Here is a 13043-nt window from a genome sequence, read left to right on the forward strand (position 1 = left end):
TTTCTGTGATTACATAATTTTATTGTCTACAGAACATTTCACTATAGATAAATCATGAATATCTGACACTAGTATACAGCTTCCACACTATGTAAAAACAACTCACTGTACGCTTTTAAGGATAAACATGCAACAGCACATTTTTTTAGGGTAGTAAAAGATTAGTCAGAAGAATGTACAAAAGAAGTCGAGATAGATTTGGCGTTCATCTACAGCCGTCATCAGTGACGGCCAATGGCTTACGGTCAGTTGCATATGAGGAAAGATTACCTGACAGATAGATAAGCGTAAAAAGAGAAGTCAACTTGACTTCACCATTGAAGAGTTTTGACCAGGCACTTGGCGATAACAAAAAGAAAACCACACACACACACACACACAAAGCTTGGCAGCTTAGTGAAGAGTCTGAAAAAAAGAAACAAATCAGCTCCTGATCTGAGGTACTGAACTATCAAAACCTTCCACAACTGTGAGAACTAAAATCTGCCTGAATCTGTAATACTCAGCATCACACTGTCATGGAAAGTCGGTACACCAAATAAAAAGACCACAAATGTCATATTATCTCCCGCATGTTAGTATAAACTCCTAGAAGCGAGTACATAAAAGCAGCAGGATACGTAGTTATTAGAGACCTTCTTGACGCTCGCATTTCACCGCCAAGACGCTGCAGCAAAGTCAAAAGTCAACAATGATTTTTCCACCACAACCTACTTTCACAACTTTCAGCAGGAAACCCCTTTAGTTTGCTCCTATCAGCCACTTCCTTCCCTTTCACTCTGAGAAAATCATTCCACTTGCAGTACAGTTGATGATTTTGGGTCCAGCAACAACTTACTACACACAGATATGTGGAGTAAACAAGCAAACCCCAGACTTTGTCTCTTTATAGTAGATGAGTGCACAACGAGTTAATAAAGCGTGAAGCTATGAGAGGCTCTGTTAAGCGAATAGTACAGAAGTAATGATGCGGCCACACAAACCTATGCAGAGATGATGTGATAAAGAGGCTCAGCACTATTTAATGAATTGAAAGGCACAAAAAACTTTGAGCCACAAACATTTTCTACATTACAAAGTTAAAAAATATTGACCCAGTCCCTGTGCAGGGAAAATCAGATGGATTGAGGTAAAAACAAACAAACAAAAAAAACAAATTAAAAAGTATACTGAAGGTGAAGTAAAAGACATGAATTCCTACTTCCACTATCACTGGCTAATGTGAGCTGAGGGGTTTGTCTCTTAGCAAAAACAGTAGCTTCATCAATAATTGTATTCCTCGCAGCTGCTTTTACAGTCACCCACCACGGAGATCACAACAGCTCAGACCAAGCACATGACAAGAAACCACATGGAGGAGGATGGGAAAATTCTGTTTGGGAACATAAGAGACACACAAGTGAGACACATGCATGCACACAGACAGTGAGACTACGGTGTTGAGGAGTCGTTACAGTGGTTATAGGCACAAGGAGGAGATATGAAGCTCCTAGTCTGGATATTGGTGACACCTCTCCTGATCACTTCTACACCCTCTTCTCTGTTCTCTGTTCTTAATGCACAGAGGCGGTTCTCCCTGAAGCCTGCGGGAGAAACGTGAGATGATAATTATCATGCACAACCTGTCGTTCAGTCTCATATTTTCTGTCTTTCACACACAGACTGAATCACAATCAGAAACATTTAATTGATCCCTGGGGAGAAACTGGGTTACGTTACAGGTTCTCTCATTCAAGAACAGAAATATATACAAGCATAGAGAAAATACAAATAAGAACTATGTAAACATATGTGCATTATACAACAATATATATATATATAGGAAAAAAAACAGAAAACAAGAAATATCTAAAAATATGTATACAACAGTCTTACCTGGGAGATGTCGATTCCAGTGAGTTTCTCCACAGCAGAGGGCAGCCTCGTCATGATATCCAGCACCTCTCCAGCAAGTTTGGCCGCTCCCACCTCTGAGCCGCCGCTGGACACCATGGTGACCTTGTGGGCTGCCGACAGCGGCTTGCTGATCTCCTCTGCCATCTGCAGGACGACAGATGTAGGAAAATTAATACAGTGAAAGGGAGATCTGGAAAAAGATTTGAGGCAAAAATTCAGCAAGACAAAGTTTAAGGAAGTTTAAATCAATCCATGGTTGGACGTGGGTGTAATTAACAGGGCAGAGGTTTTCAAAGTGGGGGTTCCAAACAGTTTCAGGGGAGACTCAGTGAACGGAAATGAAAAAAAAATAAATAAATAAATCTTAACAAAATCACACATACAAACCCAAATGTGTGTGATTTGGTTATGAGATGGTTCAGAAGTATAGGATTAGGAAATGTTACTGTTTGCCACAGATAAATGCCTTTGGCCAGACCCTTGTCATGTAATTGGTGCAGTCTAACGGTAATATTCAGCTCTCTTGGCTAAACTGTTGAGACGGGATCAAATAGCGCTACAGTGATAAAATAAACATCCAGGAAATGAGCGAAACTAAGCTAGTCGACTAAGGGGGCGAGCCTTTTTCCAAGCCTTGTCTGAGGGGAGGCCCACAAACTCAGGCTTTGAAAAATCCTGTAACAGGATAAAAGTGAGCATTGATTTTATGAATTTATGAATAAAGAAATGTGAAGAAAATGTAAAAGGGGGATTTATATGGAAACCTTTTCTCCAACTGAATTGAGAGTAGCAAGACTTTACTGCAACAGAGAAGAGGAATTTGAATTTGAAATCTTGAAAAGGCCTTGAGGTTCTTTGATAAAATACAAACTATTAAAAAGACTCTTGTCACTCAGAAAGCTGCAGTTGTGGGTAGATGTAGTAGAAGGGTTAGGGAACATTTTGAATAAAAAATAAAAAATAATTCAGCAGAACAATCACGAATAGTTCAAAAATGAAAATGAACAGGAACAAATGAACCTATTTACATCAAAGTTACAGTGAAACAAAATGAGTGTGAAGGGCTCTCCATGCTGAGGTGGAAACGCTAAAAGAAAAATAATTATAAAAATATAGATAAAATGGCCCTGACAGAGCTTACCATTGTTTAATCTGCTAAAACCAATTTAGAATAAAACAGAACTAACACCAAAAAGTCCTCTGTCATGAGACGACGCTGTGATGCCAACAGAAAGTCTACTGAGTGAAACAAAACCCAGAGGAGGCAACTTTTTTTTTAAAGAAAAATGAGGACAAAGCAAAATAGTCAGCCATGATTTCACATATTACACCATGATCAGGATGAATAATTGGATCTGATTGAATGCGCTGGTATGAGTAACCATAGCAACAGGGGTGGAGTCAAAGCATCTGTTTACAATTTACTGCAACAGTTTAACAAGCTAGGTCAACATCTAATGAATGACTTGACACTTCGTTTATCCTATCTGGAGATTATGATAACTTTGGTGACTGGAAGGCAGCTGAAGACAGACAAGATGAAAAGAAAAGGGAGAAACAGCACAAGGAGGTCACACTAAGCGCCCCCTTCTCTGAACTCGACAAGATGGCGACTGTAACACACAAGCTGCAAGAAGTACACAGCCCCTCTGCATCTGCATCAAATAAGCAATCAACTCATCCTGTCCACTTTTTAGCTCGCCACTTCAGCCTGTGGCTCGTCTCGCATTGTCAGACCTTTCTCCACCCGTAGTTTTAGTATCGGCTGCAGACAACAGCATGTGGACATTTTTTTGTTTGTGAAAATCTTCATATTGATTTGGGGACAATGACGTGGTTGGATAGCTTGCTAGTCTTGCTGTTAAACATACCATCTAATTAGTGGATAACAGGGCAGGGCAAGCAGCAGCTTTTAAGAGTTTTTAAGTAAAAAAACAACAAAATAAAAATATAAAAAGGCTCAGTACTGTTTATCTGGTGTAATCCAAAAGCCCCAACACGACAAGTTAACAACAAAAATGTTATTTACACCATGTTTTTAGCCTGAATCTTCACTGCTGATCCTTAGCTTGGAGCCACGTTCAAGTGCACATGCACACTATGTGAAGTGTGTGTCTGTGGTGTGATGGAGTGCAAACCGTATGTCGGGACTTCAGGGGACATGGATTACACCAGATGAGCAGTACAGAGGCATTTTATGTTTTGTTTTTTTCCAGTTGTTTTTTATGTTTGAAAAACTGGTCACCATTCACTTCCAATGTTTGAGAGATTGTGCAACACTATTTTCCTGTGAAATTCCAGCAGTGTTTCGCGGACTAACAAAATAAACCCAACCTTCAATCAGCATGAGGGTGAGTAGATAATGACTGAAATTTCAGTTTTGGGTAAACTATCCCTTTTAGTGTGGAGCTCAAAATACACAGGGTAGACTCATGTTTATCTGTGTGTTACCACATGTTATGTGCATTTGTAAATATACAGAGCCACTGTAATGTATCTTGGTGAGACTGGTATGAATGCAGGAGGTCAGCTGTGGTGATGGAGCAGTGCAAAGAAACACATGGACACTATTTCAGCACTTATCCTTAAAGGATTATGAACAGCCGTAACAGTGTCATGGCAGGCATCAGTCAGATTTCCTTTACATTCAGTGTGAATACTGTAATTTTTACTTACTGTGGTTTATTATTTATTTGTTATTGTCTTATCCCTTTTTTACTTTTTGAATTTTTTCACATTTTAGTATCAGTCAGTTGAATGAATGTGAATTTAAATGTGAAAATCAATAAACTCTCAAATCCTAAAAAAAAAACCATACTGTTACACAATGTTACTGACTTTGAACGTTGTTAGCATAACAGTTTTCTGACTCACAGCTGAACGGACTACAGGTATCTCCTATTGCTAGGTTGTATCTCAAGTTCGTCCTATTTAATAGAGCAGTGAACATTTACATTTCATAAAAGCAGTGTAGGACGGTAATGATTGTTCCAGGTATTAAAACCCTCAGATGTTAGGAAAACAGAGTTACTGTTACTAAAAAAAACTTGATTGCAAAACTCCTGAATAAAAATTATATATATGTAATATAAATTATCTTTTTTTGGTAATTAATTAATAATGGATTCCTCATAATGGACACGTAGTCTGGCAGTAGCCCATATGTATTTTGTTACACAATATTGAACTATTAGTTCATACTGACCAGTGGCAGTTTCTCCAGCAGCATGTCCACCATGGCTCCATCTTTGTACTGCTTGAAGGCCTCAGCTTTCTTGTTCATCTGCTCGGCCTCGGCACGACCCTTAGCCTCCATCGCAAAAGCCTCTGCCTCGCCCTTCATCTACATGGACATATAAATGTACAGAGTTGAGATTACAATGGAATTGTACACACAGACAGGCGGTAATAATGTTTGGGGAATATAATATGGTTAACGGGCAGGGAGGGGAAGCTGGAAATGAGATTTGGTGGGAGGATCTCAGAAAATAACAGGAAACATGCGGCAGGACTCACTCTGATGGCCTCAGCCTCGGCCTCAGCCTCCATGATAAGCTGCAGGCTGCCAGGAAGGAAGAGAGAGATTGTTTTACTGTCTGAACTTTTTGTACTTTTTATATTTAATGTTGTCCTTCTTGATGCTGTGCATGTGTTGGATGCACATCACTTGTTTTTTGTGTTTCATGGAAGTTCAACCCTCATCAGGACCAGGGATGCACAACATTGGACTGTTTGTCAGTGTCTGATATGCAGATATTTTCCAACTTGTTTTTGGCCGATTACTGATGACTGCTGAAATCAATATTCACATTTTTTCTACACAACTGCAGACAACATCAAGTCTCCCCTGTGATGTAATGGAGTTCACATATTATTCTGTCTACTCTTATCATGATGGTCCACTGGCAGATACAGACATAAAATACAATGCTTTTCAAACTGTACTTATTAACTGGGCAAAACATGAAAACTGCTGCTGACAGGTTTTTCTGACTGCTGCTTGTTTCTCTTTGCTTTTCACAAATTAGTCATCGTGATCCGGATGACAGGTTTTAAACTGGACAGTTAAATTTGTGCTGCTGAAAGAGTAAGATTTGGCTCCTCCTTGCATGAAAAACACTGAGGAATCATTGCAGATATCAACTCTGCCATCTGTTTTGGACACTTCAACAAACCGCAGACATGCTCACATTGCATGTGCATAATTAAAGCGTCATCTTATCAGCTTGTTATATCAGTAGAAATGTTCATTTCATTCTAAAGCCTCTATCAGCTTATACTGATGGCATGCCAATATTATCATGCATCCTTTATCTGGACTATACAACAGTACTGTGCTCCAGTACTCACCGCTGGGCCTCAGCCAGCCTCTCCAGTTTGTATTTTTCAGCTTCTGCAGGCTTCTTGACCTTGGCCTCCAGCTCCTTCTCCTTGCGGATGATCTCCTGCTCCTGTAGTGTAATCTGCTGCGTCCGCTCCACCACCTGAACCTGCATCTTCTCTTCCTCAATGCGCTGCTTGGTCTTGGCCACCTGATGAGGGATGCAGAGGAAAAGGGGATATCAAACACAACTCAGCCTCTAGTTACTGAAAAATACTCAGATACTATCTACAGTCTGGATTGGTCCTTTAGCAGAACATCAGACCATGACCAGATGACTGTACCTGGAGCTGATAGGCCATTTCTGACTCAGCCTTCTTGGTATTGACCTCAACATCATAGGCTGCCTTTTTCAGCTCGTAGTCTCTCTGGGATTTTGCCATCTCGATTTCATTCTTGTACTGAGCTGAAACCTTCTCCTGCATTGCGTGGGCCTCCTGCAGACAGAACGTAGAAGGACAGAAACAGAGAAATGTTGGTATTTCTTTTTTAAGTATGAATTATTCTGAGATTATCCATATGAGCAAACAGGCAGTATGACAGGGATGAAGAAAGAAGAGAAGAGCTTATTTTACCCTTATGACAGCGTCTCGTTTGTACTGAGCCTCACCGATCCTGGCATCCTTCTGCACCTGGGCTGTTCTGGCTTTACCCAGGGAGTGGAGGTAGTCCTGAGACAGAGACACAGAGGGGGGGAAACAGTGACAGTACAATATGAGTCAGACAGTTGGAGCACTAAATGGAAGCTGGTGCATTACACAAAAAAGAGAGATGGTGTGGTTACCACTGAAGCACTTAGATCTCATTATTGCAGAGAGTGGCTAAGGTCAGAGTCAGTGAGTCAATATCAATCACCTAAGTGCTTTACTGTAAATCATACCAGACTAAAAGCTTTCATATAAAAAAGATAGAGGCTCACAGTGACATTTCCGTTTCCTGCTGCCCCAGTAATTAGTGTTCACTGTGGTGTTTTGATCATCAGTTGTTTGTCATTAGCACTTGCAGAAAATGACATCCAGTACCTGATCATCATGAACATCTTTGAGCGTGTAGCTGACGACACCGATCCCCATGTTGACCAGATCAGAGGAGGCCACTTTGAAGACCTGCTCGGAGAACTTCTTACGGTCCTGGTAGATCTCCTGCACACAAACACAGATACATTCATCATAATTATTACATGCTGTATGTGGGCATTCACTTTGCCCTTAAGTCAGAGATAAATCATAAACATAAAGCCTCTGAATGATCTTTTATGAGCGGAAAATGTCAGTGCACCCACCTCCACAGTCAAATGGGCAATGATGGCTCTCTGGTGTCCCTCCAGTGTCTCCAGTGCAATTTGAGCAATCTCACCCTCAGACTTGCCCATAAACATTTGGCAGGCGGTGGCCAACATCTCCTTATTCTGGCCTTGTATCTTCACCTGGAAGAAGACAGGAAAACAAGTGAGTAGCAGGTTGAGGGTGGCAACATTTCTCAACAGTACAAATCTGTCATTATCCGACTTAAGCTTAATAAGCTCAGACCGTAGCACAAAAATTAAGATTACACAGTTTTACATTCTTTTCTTTCTATTTTGCACTGGTCTAAAACATGAAACTTCTTTTACAAACGACTAATAACTCACTATATTCTTTCCGTGTGGGGGTGTCTCATTGACCTTTTCCCATCCAGCCTGGGACCTTTTTCAAGTGATGTCTTCCTTTCCCTTCTTTACAAACAGTAAATGACTTTCAAACTTAACTGAATATGTACGCTGTGGTTTTGTATATAGTACTGATGAGTATTTTGCTCTGGTAAAAATAGTTTAACTTGCTTGTGTTTATGTATTTTGTACTTTAAAAATGATCAAACTGTTATTTGCTCCCATCCCCTCATACTGTAAATGCGTCATTAAAGCTGAAGTGCATGACATTTACATATAAACTAATGACAGAAACATTCAAGCTCTTGCCAAACCAGTTCACACAATACTGATTAAGCCTAGGCAGTTTAGCTGAGTTTTAAATCTGCCGTCTGTGGTGTCATTCCACGCCGGCACATAAGTGGTGATGCATTTTGCCTCAACTAGCAACAGTTTCCCAGAGCTGAAGCAACCATAGTAACAGCAAAGAGTACAGAAGTAGGAGTCGGCTACAGCAACCAGCAGCATGGCAAAGTTTGTTGTGGGGAAAAAAAAGCTAGGAAGTATCTAAGAAAAGGTCCTGATGCTCCAGGTCAAAAAAAGAATATTGGGGATAAGAGGAAGGATTATGGCCTAAAAAATAAAATAACTGATGATGATGAATTGATAATTGATGACGTGGACATACACAGATAACTGTTGGTTAAGTTTTTCCACATTATAGAGCACTGAAAGGAGAGAAGAGGCTGATATACAGCTGGGAAGAATGGCCTATAAATTACATCACAGTGTAATGTAAAGCACGGGCGGTAACAGTATATATATGGTATATTTGTTTTTCTTTAATTTTCAATCTACCTACTTCTGCAGAGTTAAAGCACTGGTATGACACCTGTTCAGCTCAGAATGCCATATATCTTAAAATCTAGCAAAGCTCTGACGTTATTGGTTCTTTTATCTGTTTTGGTCAAGCAAAGTGAGGATACCACAGTATCATGGTATAGTCAAAATTCATACTGCAGGGCAAATTTATACCAGTGTACTTTCTATACCATTTATACCTCCCACCCTTAGGCTCCCAGCAGAAATTGATGTGGCGTTACTCTTGGACAGGTTGGTATTTGTAAAACATGATGTTATTATGGAGTGGGCTACTGTATGTTTCTATTTAATTTAAATGAACATTTAATCTACCCAAATAATGGATTATTGTATAGGAACCAGGGTGAGAAATTAACTTTTGAAATGTTAACATCTACCAGCAACTGACAAATAAATGCTTTAAGTCACCAGCCACTTAACAGTAAATCATCATTTTGTGTTTGAAATCTATCAGCATGGTGGCTGATGCTATTTTTCCACCCTGACTGGAACTGTGGAAATTTCTCTGTATATTTGTAACCACTTCTGAACACGAGCTTGGGACTTTCAGGGGCTAAACTTTAGTAGTGTTATGTGAAGTCAGGAAGCTAGCAAGCTCATAAATACAGTGGGCCCGAGGCCTGTATGTCCAACAGACACCGTTTCTGTTAAATAGCAGCTGACCCCCTTCCCTGGCTTTTGGTGGAAATTATTTTCAATCTGCTACAATAACTTTATTTTTTGTAGAAACATGCACAACTTTTTTTTATCTATTTAATACTTTGATATTATGGTGCGTATTACAATCATGCCATTCTCAAAGCATACCTGTGCAATGCCAGTGACAGAGATAGGGACACCATGACGGGTGTAGACTTTGTCACTTTTCACATTTAGAGTAAGGGTGTTGAGTGTAATCCTGAGAAGAAAGGACATACAATAAAAGGAAGGTTGAAATGGATGCAAAACAAAGGAGAGACAGAGGAAATTATGTTAATTGTTTCCTCCATGCTGCTATTAACAATCAGCCAATAATGGATACAGCATTGAAAAAAGATATTAATAACACACGTGTCTTCCATCAACATTTATTTCCATTGTCTGGTGACATAAAATCAGACAGCTGTGCTTTCTTTAAAATACTGAAGAGAACTAGAGACTGAAAGTGTGATTACCTCTGGATCTGTTGAATACACGGGAAGACAAACACTCTTCCTCCAGCAATCATTAGAGGTGGAGACCGGCCAAATCCTGGAGGGACAGAGAGGAGGGGAGAACACATAACATAAACATTACACTGTCATTCAGTAACACTCAGCTATTCACACAAGGGTAAAGGACGTAGTTTAACATGCAGCCCAGTATTACAACAGTCTGAGTGATGCAATTTATCAATGACAGCTTGAACCAACACACTACAGCAAGCTGGAAATTTCCTACTTTTCCTCAATAGGTGTTGCTCAATACTATCCTATCACAAGCCATGTGAAGATTGAATTACTCACATGACACAAGTTTACTTATCCACTATATACACAGTTCAAACTTGACTCCTTTTATGACATATTACATACTATAGTGACCTCTTGACTCCTTTTATGACACATTACATACTATAGTGACCTCCTGAAATTTTGTAACAATATTATAGCATCATGTGCTTTTAATTACCCAAGAGGGAATATTCTGGTTTCCTAACATCCTGTGTTACTGTGAGAAATAATCATTCATTCATGCAATGCAGGCAAGAGAAATCAAGCAAATCGCTTACCAGACACCACCATGGCTTCATTGGGTCCACATGTGTAAAACATCTTGACTCCTGATTTGAGACAAAAAAAATAAAGTAAGTATGAACAATTCTGTTACCTAAGAAAAAGACAGCCTGGTAAAACTGGGAAACCATTATACTGGATATATAAGGCTACAAAGCTGGATGCCAAAGTGTATGTTTGTTTCCGTACTGTACTTAGAAAACATGCACCACCGCCCTGTGTATCCATAAACAATATAAAAGGGACAATTCACACCCAATACACATGTGTTTCCTTTGGCCTGTTGTGCTATTTATCCATCTAGTTTGTTTTGTGCGTGAGTCACCAAGTTTCGGAGATATCGGCTGTAGAGATGTCTGCCTTCACTCAAATATGATGGGACTAAATAGCTCTCTGCTTTTGGTGCTCGGTACAATTGGAAAAAAATGCAACATCTCCTTCTGGAAATCACAACCCAGTTACTGAAGATTAAGATTGAAACCATGTAGACTAGGTTAATTATCCAGTCAGTACCCCTGACCAAATTACATGGGCCTACAGCTTTTAATACTAGGATGGGTTAAATATTACCTTGCGAGGCAGCTGGATTCAAAAGATCATGCGCCAATCCATCTTGCCTGGCTTCAGGTTATCTGTCTGTGTCCGCACCAAAAGTGATGCAGCTAATCAGTGTCCTAGGAGGGACCACTGACAGCTAGGGGCTGGGTTTAATGTGTTACGAAAGCAAGAAGCATCCATGGAAGCAACTTGTCTCGAACAAACAATGTTCAAGTTAGCCCGTGTTAGGCATTATAAACAGACGGTTCATCCAATCACCTGCCAAGTATTTCTTTTTTGAAAGTCCCTGCCCTTCTTCACTTAGTTTCTACTGATAATTTCCTGGATGGTTCTGTGTAACAAACCATCTGATGGTTAGGTTAAATGAATGAGTCTGACTGTAGAAACGTACTGTGTATGTTAACCTTGTTGTGAGCAGTCTGATGAGAAACTACATTCTTTATACAACAGGAAGAAAATAGTTACTACACATATGATTGTGGGTCACATTGATCAACACAAATGGAGCGTCATAAAGTTCCACTATATTCGAGAAAAGGCAGACATCTCTATGGCCGGAAAATATGCATTTTTTGGCCGACTTGTCCCTTTCAAGGGACCAATACTCAGCCCACTGATTAACCCCTTAAAACACAAGTGACAAAGTCACAATATCAAACACTATTCTGGAGTTTCGGTCCATAATTTAAAAAAGGGTCATTTACATCCATACATGTGTTCATATTTAAGCATCACAATCTCAAGGGTTTGTTATAGACAGTTAAATATATTGTAGTAACTCACAGGCTACAACTGACATGTGTCTACGTCAATCACTCAAGCCAAACCGTTAATTAACAACCATTTTTCCTCAGTGGCCCTGAATACCCCTCCCCTAGCAACACTAATACGGGGTAATCTGGTTGGTAGGACTCCAAGTTTTTCCCCGCTTACGAAAAACATAATGAGCAATGTGTTGTCAAAATATTAGCGAGAACAGCAAAAACACGTCGGTGCTCCAAGAATAACGTCAGACAAACGGTATATTAAATGTAAAACTGAATAACGGACCGCAAAGACAGCTAGCTGGAATGCTAACGTTAGCTAGCTAGCCGATGGGATCGGGTCGGTATCGTCACTACGTCTGTGGAAAACAGTGCGGTGTTTATACTACAGCAAAAAACAGACGGCTAAATAATGTAAGATAGAACTGATGATTCCATATAACTTACCGATATCAGGTCAATAAAAACCAACCCTTTTTTAGAGTAATTCGAGGTCGAGTTTGCTCTCTTGTCACGATCAGGTTGTAAGCTGTTTCCCGTCAACTGGAATGACAAAAATGTCCGTTTGGAGAGGGAAGTGCGCATTGACCACGCCCATCACGCAATGTCCAGAAGGGAACCCTTGATTTGATAAAATTTCGCGAGACCTGTACGCGTTGTTTCTCCATTGTGCAGTTTGTCCAAGCTAATTACGATTTTTAACGTGACAACGCTGAGTTTAAGATCTGAGTAGGTTTGCAGACAAAAACGGTTGGTTCGGGTAAGGAAAAGAGCATGGTTTACATTACACTGATCACTCTCGCGAGATTTTCCGCGGATCTGGGATTCCCTTCTAGACAACTACGTCAATTACAATAATATTGTGTCTGTTGCCATCTAGTGGGGGATGGTGACAACTGCAACGCCACAGCTTCTAAATCTGTTAACATTAATTGCAAGAAATTACTGCATGAATTTTAAAGTTCCGATTGTAAAACATGCTTTAAAATATCTCATGTAATAGTTGTCCACAATGTGCTGTTTTATTATTATTTTTTTTCACATTGAATCAAAAGATCAGGAAGATTAACCACTTATTCCTTGGAAGGGCAACTTTGGCACTTTTCATGTGTTTATCCAGTCGGTATTGATGGTAAATGTAGTCAGTTGAAGCAATAAATCCCTTAATGTGTGTTTTATTT

General features: G+C 39.8%; 1 protein-coding gene across 1 annotated transcript; it reads right to left on the minus strand.

Moving 5' to 3' along the window:
- Positions 1–12447, minus strand: LOC146321972 (flotillin-1-like). The gene is made up of 13 exons (XM_084727312.1): positions 12310–12447; positions 10537–10587; positions 9941–10016; positions 9594–9684; positions 7560–7703; positions 7300–7419; positions 6853–6948; positions 6562–6714; positions 6247–6428; positions 5413–5458; positions 5102–5239; positions 1876–2040; positions 1–1583 (listed from the first exon to the last, which is right to left on the minus strand). The coding sequence occupies exons 2-13, from the start codon at positions 10577–10579 to the stop codon at positions 1554–1556; spliced, it is 1284 nt and encodes a 427-aa protein (XP_084583438.1). The 5' UTR covers positions 10580–10587; positions 12310–12447; the 3' UTR covers positions 1–1553.
- Positions 12448–13043: the final 596 nt, after the last annotated feature.

The sequence above is a fragment of the Lutjanus erythropterus genome, chromosome 9 (assembly GCF_056507025.1).
Source record: "Lutjanus erythropterus isolate fLutEry1 chromosome 9, fLutEry1.hap2, whole genome shotgun sequence".
In the NCBI taxonomy this organism is placed as follows: Eukaryota; Metazoa; Chordata; class Actinopteri; order Lutjaniformes; family Lutjanidae; genus Lutjanus; species Lutjanus erythropterus.

What these genes read in the sequence shown, in the direction of transcription:
- LOC146321972 (XM_084727312.1), bottom strand. Translation starts at nt 10,579, where the DNA reads ATGTTTTACACATGTGGACCCAATGAAGCCATGGTGGTGTCTG. An exon ending in TGAAGCCATGGTGGTGTCTG is followed by an intron (nt 10,017 to 10,536) that starts GTAAGCGATTTG and finishes CTGTCCCTCCAG; the next exon opens with GATTTGGCCGGTCTCCACCT. An exon ending in TGTATTCAACAGATCCAGAG is followed by an intron (nt 9,685 to 9,940) that starts GTAATCACACTT and finishes CTTTCTTCTCAG; the next exon opens with GATTACACTCAACACCCTTA.